Source organism: Accipiter gentilis, chromosome 3, assembly GCF_929443795.1.
Source record: "Accipiter gentilis chromosome 3, bAccGen1.1, whole genome shotgun sequence".
In the NCBI taxonomy this organism is placed as follows: Eukaryota; Metazoa; Chordata; class Aves; order Accipitriformes; family Accipitridae; genus Astur; species Astur gentilis.
Genome location: NC_064882.1, coordinates 41611798 through 41621408, shown reverse-complemented (window position 1 = coordinate 41621408; position 9611 = coordinate 41611798). Strand labels below are relative to the sequence as shown.

Below are 9611 nucleotides of genomic sequence, written 5' to 3'. Positions count from 1 at the left end.
CATTGGGATGTAGTTAGGAGCCTTACACTAAATATCAGCTAAGGTCTGAACCACAAGCTCATAGCAACCTTTTATTAAACTTTCTTCTTGGACTTCATATACCATATGGTTATAACACATCTTTCCTTCTTTCCCACCACCAAAGATGTTATTACAAGACACGTTGTAAGTGAGTGCTCTGTAAAAATGAATTTAATAACACTTACGTACTGGGCATTTCAAGTGACAACTCTAAAGTCTCAGAATTTTTAAATATAGGACACATCTCAGTGAGTAGCTTGATGAGATTTTGATTGATTTAGTCCACAGAGCATTGCTTTTTGTCTCTACTTTGTATCAACTGTATGGATTCTCACATACTCATACTCACAGCTGTATTTTCATTCCCATACTGTAAACATAAGTGAACTTAAAGGGCAATGTCATTTCCTTGCTAGTGAAAACACAGGGTGAGAAGATAGAAAAAAAGAAAGTAAGCAGTGCCTTTAAAACAATAATTGGGCTACAGATTTCAGCTTTCATGACCTTCTAGACTACTGAAGGGTCTGGAAAGACAAGTAGGAAGCCAAACCACAATATCCTGCTACCATAGCACTTGTTTCATGTTTTTACGTTAACCAAGTGCTGAGATGGGTCATGTTATAACCACCTCCAACTCCTTACACTACTGCAGTTTGTCAAGCTGATTATCTGATTTTTTAACCACAGCTTTTTACTTGCAGTTGCACAATGCTGTATCTACTCTACCAGTTGTACATAAGCTAGCTAAATTAAGGCATAAAGATATAGCCAACCAAGCTGCAATAACTAAAGTGGAAATATACAATTAAGTCAAAAACTGGTAAGTTCCTTAGACAGTCATGTTACAGTTACAGAATAATGAAAACAAAAATAATTCTCCAACACAAAAACAGGCTGAAGAATTTAGTGTAGGAATAACTTAAAATAAAATACATAGGCACAAATTCAGTGTTTACCAAGAAACCTGTAATTTGGTTTACTTTAGCATACTTCATAAAGACTATAATTTACATAAACAACTGTGGGAGACGTCTGATCTCAATTCTATAGCCTAATGTATTCAGCTTATCTGGAAGTAAATAATAATTCCGAGTTGTTTGTCTGGGTCTCTCTTTTCCATGGTAATTGGTGCAACCACTGATCATAATCTTAAGGGTGAGCTCCAACATCACTTAAAACTTTGATTTTTTTTTAAAAAAAACAGTCACAATTATATCTGAGAAAAAGCTAGGTGTTACACATACATAGGTTGAGTTCAAGACACTCTCACCAAATTAAGCACTGCAGGGGATATAGTTGTTTCTCTGCCTACTATCTGAATCCTAGTCACTTTGAAATGCTGATCTGTTCATGGTAGTACCAAATAAGATTACTAAGCAAGTAGAGAAATTTAAAATATTAGGTAACATTTTTAGATTTCTATTTTATTAACAATCCAGAGTTGAACTTAAATGGTGCCTTAGTCATTGAGTCCTTCTTCTAGATTTAGCTTTATATCTATGAGAGAAAAAAACCTGATAAAATAAGGGATTCAAGGAATAAAATGTAAGGGGATGCCAGAGGTTGTGATATAGATGGGGAAACCAGAGTTAGAGTAAGAATCAGAATAGAAGATGAAAGAAGCTTGAGAGTCATATACAACCAATTTTCTCATAGATGCAGGGTTTCTTTGGATGTTAGGTATTACATGGTGTGCAATTTTTCAATCTGTGCATTTACTTTATAAGACTTAAACAAGCTTCTTAGATATGAAGAAATCTCTGAGAGATTTGATTTGCCAGATTCCAATGGAGATGAGGATTAGTGTTTGTACAATAGCCCACCACAAAATATTGCTGTTGGTTTCTTCACTTGTCTTCCGAAATTTTTCTTCACGCTCCTAAAGAAAAAAGGAAAAGCATAATTATTACCTTTTGGCATCTGTATGTTTCATGCTGCTACCCAGGAAACTAGGCAGGTATCCCTCTTCTGCATAGTAATGAACAAACGCTTTTTTCATGTTGATAAAAATGAAAGTCTGTTCCTATCCATAAGGTGGATACCTTTGCAAATCAAACCTGAGAAGCAGACACACTGTCTCCTGAAGCAGAAAGGCTTCCCTTGTTGACAAAAGATATACTGTGCTAAATATGTTCCATTAGTACAGGCTTAAGCCTTTTTAGGTTTACAGTCACTTCCATATTGCAGTCAAGAACCTTTCTGCAGTCAAATTTTTTTTTTTTTAGGTAATTAGTTGATATATTTCAAACACAGTCTGACTGCCTGTGTATGTATAGAAATGTGAAGACAACAGGTGTACACTTACTTGAAGGAGGGCTTTATTTCTAACTGCATGAAGATATATAAATATACAGTCATTTCCTTACCCACTCCAATAAAGTTTATGCACACAGACCAGCATGGAAACAACAGCTGGCAACATCACCAGCAACAGTACCTGCCACCTGCTCAGCTGCTGTTACTGACTCTGACCAAGAAAATTATATTTGGAAATTCCTGCTTTAAAATACCACCTGTTGCTATGAGTTCGCAGTGATTAATTAGTTTTTATGTTACAGCTTAAAAATATTTTGCAAGGTAATGTAGGCTATTTTGGTTAAATAGCAATAGATTTTTATGAGTTAGTTAAAAATAACACTGCAATTAAATGATAAACCTCATAATACTTTATAAATCAATAAGCTTATGTACAATATTTTTAACATTTCCATCAGGGAACATACATACTCTTTCATAGTTTTGTTCTTTGGATATATGATGAATTTGCTCAATTAGGTGTTCTAGTCTAAAGTTAACTTCATTCACTTTGTCTTTGGCTTGAACAACAGATTCATCCAAAAAATGTTCTCCAACTCTAATGTCCAAATGGATACGCTGCAAACAGAAAAAATATTCTCATTACTGTGTCTTCTGTGTTTTCAAAATTCCTAAGAAAAAAAGAAACAATGGGTAATTTCCCTTTCAGTTCATTACAGAAAAATGGTTTTAGTTGCTTATAGAAATCTTTCCTAAAATAAGAATCAGGTGAGATATTTAAGGTGTTTCTTAATTTTATTTTTAAATTATTATACAAATTTACAATCTTAACTACTGTTAAGGCATTATTTTATGCTTGTATTGATTCAACCACCATGAAAATGTTTTCTGTTCTTTGTTGAAACTAGTTAAAAAATTGAGCACCATTAGAACTGCTCATTGTATTTCACTTTCCATCCTAATATTGCAGAAATTCTTCAGTAGGACTGCAAGAAGTTTTTTATAGATGGACTTCCAGGTTTCCTCCACTAACAGTTAGGAATATAAGACCGGAAGGAGACCAGCTGAATCATTATTTGCAGTTTGTCATAGGTATTAAAGCAGAACCATCCATAAGGTTTCTTATTTTTTTCTCCACACATGGTTTATCCAGTATGAAATACCTCCCAATATTCTATAAGCTATCGTACGATCTATAGCAAAAATTCCCCAAATCTGCCAAGCAATAGACACATAGAAAGAAAAGAGAAGAATGGAACTTGCAATATTATGCAACTTATTTTGGCATGAATTAAAAATTTTACTAAAACTGATAGGAGAAATTTCTCCTAGAAGCCATATTGTACCTAAGACAAAATAAAAATTTTTAGCCAAACAGATAACCTGCAGAAATCATATAGCTTGGTATTATCACAGTAGAAGTTTGATCTACTCAGACATCAATGCAAAATGAGGAGCACATCTTCTTTCAGCTCTCTTAGAGTTAGCTAACTGAATATCCAGAAACCCATCTCACGGTCTTATGGTAGCTTTCATCCATTAATTTATTTAACTTTGGTTAGAAGCAGTTCAGATAACCACCACTGCATCTGGTTCTTCCAGAAAACCACTTAAATATTTAACTTAGCTAAAGACTGTTTTTCCTTTTGGTATCTTTATTCTTGCAGATATAGTTATAAAAAGCAATATTTTCCTTTTTTACTTCTATGTTCTTAAGCTAAACAAACCACCCTTTTTAGTATTTGTGCTGTTAATGTTCTCCTTCCCTGCACCTGTTCACTTCTTTTAAACAGGATAACCAGAACTGTACATGGTGCATGCATCATGTAGAATGATATTAATACAGCTCCGTCTAAAGCAGATAAAAATCTCCTGGTGTATCCTCAGAATCATATTCATGGTGTGTAGTTAACTATGACCAACCAATGTTTTATCCCCCTTAGCTGATGAGCTCCACAATTTTTATTATTAGAACCTAAGTGCTCTTATAATGTATATGATTAAATTCCCACTCATTTCTATAAATCAGTCCATAAGAACACCTACTTATTCCAGTGTAATAGTCCCACTTCAGTACTGTTAACTCCTCTCAGTTCTGTGTCATCTACATGTTCCCAAAGCTTACATCTAGGATTAAATTTAGCCTACCTCACATAAGACATTTATGAGATGTTTATATCTAGCTGGTTACCTAATGCTTTTGCAGTCAACTGGGAAAAAACCCCACCCCTAGAGAGTAATTCTCACCTGTTCAACTATCTGAGAAGAGGCATATAGATTAAATTTCCAAAACAGTGTTTATGAAATTGTTTGCTGAAATAAATTAGAGCCATGATATCACCTCTGATGGCTTCTTATTTTTTTTCACAATCTGCATTAAGACCAACTTTACTGGTAGTAGACTATCAAGTATGCTAATATGTTCTTAATTTTAATACCTTTCAAAAATTACGATGTTAAATTTTCTTTAGGAATTCAGTCTAAGTTAGTGAAGACATGGAATATCTTTATGACAAGTGTTTGTGTTGGTCAATCTTACATATCTATCTTTCTGAACCAAATAGTTCTTATTGATCAGAATCTTTCACATACAAAGCACTGTACAAACATTAAATCACTCTACAGTTATTAGTCTTGCCTCTTTAATAATTGACTTAAACATCAGAACAGAGTCTTTTTATCTCTTCATCTTCATAATTCTAGGTTTGTCTTCTTTAATTACTAGGAAATGTTGAATTATCTGCTGGAAATTAGACCAACTTCTAATCTAGTTTGTAATCTCTTCAGTTTGTAAACAATTTATACTATTACTGCAAAGAATATTTAATACACCTACCAGTTGACTTCCTGCAAATGCCACAAATCTTGTGGAGTTAGACTGTAAACAGATAACATGCTCCCCAGATAGATAGGATGTGAAAGAAAATGTTCCTTGTGGCCCATACAGTTTTGACAATAGTACCTGTAATTTAGATATTATATATGTTGGGTATGTACATTATAAACATCAGTAAAACGATCAAAAAACAGTACTGTGAATTGGATGTAAAAAGTAATCAATTAACCTCCTGACATCATTAAATTTATCTGAATTTCAGAATAGATTTAGAGGAAAATAAACAATTTTAGCTCACAGTGAACATTGAAATGTTATAGATTTCTGCAGTGTACAAAACCCAATGGTCTTTAAAGCATTTAAAGTTTGAAAACTTCAGGCACAGAAATAAATTGTTCATTGCTGAAAAAGCTTAGGACCTCATGATAACACAGGCAGTTGTTATGCATGACGGCTATATGCACCTTCAAGGTAATCTTGACTTTTCCAGTTTAGTTTATCATCAGCCTTCCTTTCTGCTGCTCAAGTACATTCTGTACCATTTTATTTCATTAGTGAATTTTCATATTTTTAGAATTTAACCTGTTTTCTCAGTTGTCACTTACTATTCTTAGTGACACAGTTTCCCAAATCTGGTAGTAATGCAAAAATTGTCCATACACATCATTATCAAATATTGCCATTTCTCTTTACTTTGATAGAAATCACAAGGTGCTTATACCTTTCAGCATCAAAAAAATGAAGATGTAGATTTACTTTTAGATTAAGACTGTACATTTACTTTTTCCCCAAAAGTGCCTATTATTTTTAGATAGTGCTGCATGCCAGTGCCAAAAGTCACCTCATAAATCCTTTGGAAACATTTGTAAAGCATATTTACCTCAGCAGCAGGAGTTGTGACAGTCACAAACATTCCCAAACCAGGAGCAGACTCCAGAAACTCTTGCTTATGTATATCCCAACGTTGTACTTTGTAATTCCCTAAATAAAAACATAGATAAAAATCTGTTAAATAACATGTAGCTTAATATTAAAGTTCTTTATTGCTTTTTCAGCAAAAATATAAATATAAATTATTAACAATAAAACAATGTATACATTTCATGTGCCTCTGATTAAAATTTCTCAGGGGGCATTTTATAATGGTGTGAAATCCAAGAAATTTTTACCACACTAGAAAATGTTCCAGAATACTACAGAAATGGTTGATTAACAAGTAATGCTTTCTGATTACTTCTAATGCTATGGCAAGATTAGCATACAGAAGGCATGCCGAGAGCTCCAAAAGCATAAGTGTGCTGTATTCAAATTACATTTTTAGGATTGTCTTTCATATTTATTACATTATTTATTAAAAATATGATTATATATTATTTTTACTATCCCCTTTCAATCTTACATTTACAATCTTGTAGATGAATTTAATGTGCTTGTGATATCCCAGGTAAAATGGAACTTTAGTACATCTTGAATTGCTTCTTTCCAGACCAGCATTAATCAAAAAAGTAACGCTCCCATTTATATGGGGAAAACCATGTTACAGAAATTCTAGTATGAATGAGTAAATCAGTCAGAATGTACAGAAGCACATATTGAAGCAGCAATTCATCACTACTGTAGAATTAGAAGACATTCTTTTACTTCATGTAGTGAGTCAAGCACTCCGGAAACCTGCATTTCTTTGTGTGATGGATACACACAATGTGTGAGGACATTATGACTAACCCCTGCTGCAGGAAGTTATTGTCAGTGTGCCCTCTTTCTTATCACCATGGTTTTAGCATATTCATCAATCACAGATTTTCCTGCTACATAACAAGCTATCTTTATTATTGCATAGATTAGACATCATGTAGCATTGACAGGTACCTACCAATTACCAACGTGTCTCTGGGAACGTCTTCGATTATGCATTTCTCTTCTCTTTCTCCACTATGAAAATACAAAGCAAGTGAAAAAGAAATGCAAAAGTTCATAAGAAATCCTGTTAATTGGCTTTTCATGGTTTTTATGTATCCCAGTTGTACTGCTTTTGAAGATAACTGTTTACAAATGCATGTAGTCCTGTGGTCATTCCTTGTTTGCTTCTTATCAGTGTATTTTTGAGAGAGAAAAAAAACTGTGAGAAAAGGCAGCTGGTGGTTACACATTTATAAATAACTACACCATGTTCTGCAGAATGAGATAACATAAAAAAGATAACTTGTAAAGTCTTTCTTCTTTCCCAGCATCTAGATTAAAATTTTATTTTACTCACATAGAAGAACATGAAACTGGAAAGGATCTCTCAGGTACTTGAGATCAGTTCCTTAGATTACTGTAAGCAACCACATTGGCTCTCTCTTTCCATAAACTGCTCAGTTTTCAGCTTAAATGAATTTGTTAACTTATATTTCCCATTTATTCTGGATGATTATTCCAGACCTTCACTCCTCTTTTATTAAGAAATCTTGTAATTTCCAACCTAAATCACTGCACATACGTATACACGTGCACAAACCCCACAGGGTATCCATAAAAGGGCTGAAAGAAATATGAATAAAGTCAAAAGAACTTGAACAAAGAAGAATCTGAAACACTAATGAATATGATACCACAGGAAAAAATATAACAAAATTAACATTTTCTGAATAAGAATTTTTTACATAAGAATGTATTTTCCTTAGATACTGCCTAATAAATTCTCTCAAGTTATAGTGTAAATCAAACAATGATTGAGGTTTTTATTTTTACCCTTTGTACTAATATAGATCAATCTATATGTCTGATGATTAACTCATTTACCACTCAAGTGTTCCCTGTCTTGTAAACTGAGATCACTGTCTCTGAAAGGTTAGCCTAAATGTGTGAGGATATGTGGTCATTTTCTAGCAGGGAAGACCCACTTATGGGATCATTTCCAGTAGGGAGGACCCATTTTCAATCTCATTTTCCCCTTCAGAAGCTCACTACACTCCTGTTGAAGGCTCTATAGTTTGATCACTGACTCTGTCCAACCTTGTCATGTTCCTCAGCAGCACCTGGCATTCACAGATGAAATTGTTTACTGATGTCCTTGAATGTGTCTTTGATGAACCTCACAGTTCACTTCAGAGGTCTGTCAGCTTGACTTCAGGATATGGGATATAAGCTACCTCTACTGCACACACACATGCCATATATGTTGTACACAGTGCCATAGACAGGGAAAACACCATTTCCTTGCTGGAATTTTACCGGCATTTATTTTGCTTGAAAAGGTGGAAGTTGGATTTATTTTATGTTTTGTTTTTATATAGCTGTCAAATGCTCAGCTGCATACGTTGCATCCTTAACACTATGCACACACCAAAGGATCATGACTAGCCCTTTTCTCATATTGTCCAACGCCTCCTCTGAATTTTTCTTTCAGTTACCTCATAAAATGTCCCATTTCCATTTACTGTTATTTGGTTATACCTATACCAGTAAATAAAACTGTGTTGGTCTTCCTATACATTTCTGAGCAGCCCTTCTGGGAATCTGCTTTGGCAGGAGATGCATTCTGCTAGCGCTAGTAGCTGCAGAATTGGCTCCATCATAGCACAAGAACAGGTACTTTCAAGGAATAAGGGTGGACAGCAACTCATCTTCAATATCTGTAACCTAAATACCTAAAATTTCAGGATGGTAACTCTTACTGGATTATTTCACATCTGCAAAAGAAGGACTGATTCATGTTTATTGCCCTTCACTGCACCTGCTATCTATGAAGTTGCCACAATAAAAAAATGTCTTTGTCTAACATTGGCACAGGCTTACAACTTTCATCAGTTCAGTCCATTTCACAGCATGAAGTATCTTCACAGACATTCTAGCACAAGTAATAGTTCACCTCCTAGCAAAATACAACATCTCTGTACGGATAAAGAGATTGTCAGATGAGGAGACCTGATTCCTTAAACACTACTTCTTTTTCTTTGACTCCACATGGTTAAGGATAGAGGGATACAAATTGCATCTCATGGCCACTGAATCCTTAGAAATCTCAAGGGTGATATTAGGACTCCATTATTACTTCAGCATTTATACATCAGAAATAATTTTAGATTATACAGGATCTCATCACATAATTGGACTCTTACCCCTCCACCACAGGGAGATCTTGACTGACATGCACCTGCATAAATTCTCATGCCATACTATACCTGTAAGAAGTATACATTTGTCTGCAGATTGTGAGCTACTTAAGCAATCACCCTTTTATCTTTTAATTGACTACTTGAGGCTTCCAAAATTCCACGTTCCAATGGTAGAACACAACATGTACAAGGGGACACCACTTTATCCTTCATTCTGCCCAGACCAGTTGGGACAGACAAATTACTTATGTAGTTCTGGCTAGCAAATGCTACCATAGTAGGGCTGCTGGGCTTCAAACAAACAAATAAGTCAGCCTGCAGGTGATCAGGTTGTCAAGCGGCATACCGAGAGCTTTTTTGTCTCAGGCATTCACAGTACCTGTAAATTATCAGGGACA

General features: G+C 34.5%; 1 protein-coding gene across 1 annotated transcript; it reads right to left on the bottom strand.

Annotated features, from left to right (window-relative positions):
• Positions 1-1613: 1613 nt before the first annotated feature.
• On the bottom strand, positions 1614-7304 carry LOC126035727 (transmembrane emp24 domain-containing protein 11-like). Its single transcript, XM_049794582.1, is given in 6 exon segments — positions 1614-1900; positions 2749-2895; positions 5114-5239; positions 5994-6094; positions 6987-7169; positions 7172-7304. Coding segments are annotated over 6 exon segments (840 nt in total). The 3' UTR covers positions 1614-1750.
• Between the last annotated feature and the right edge of the window lie 2307 nt (positions 7305-9611).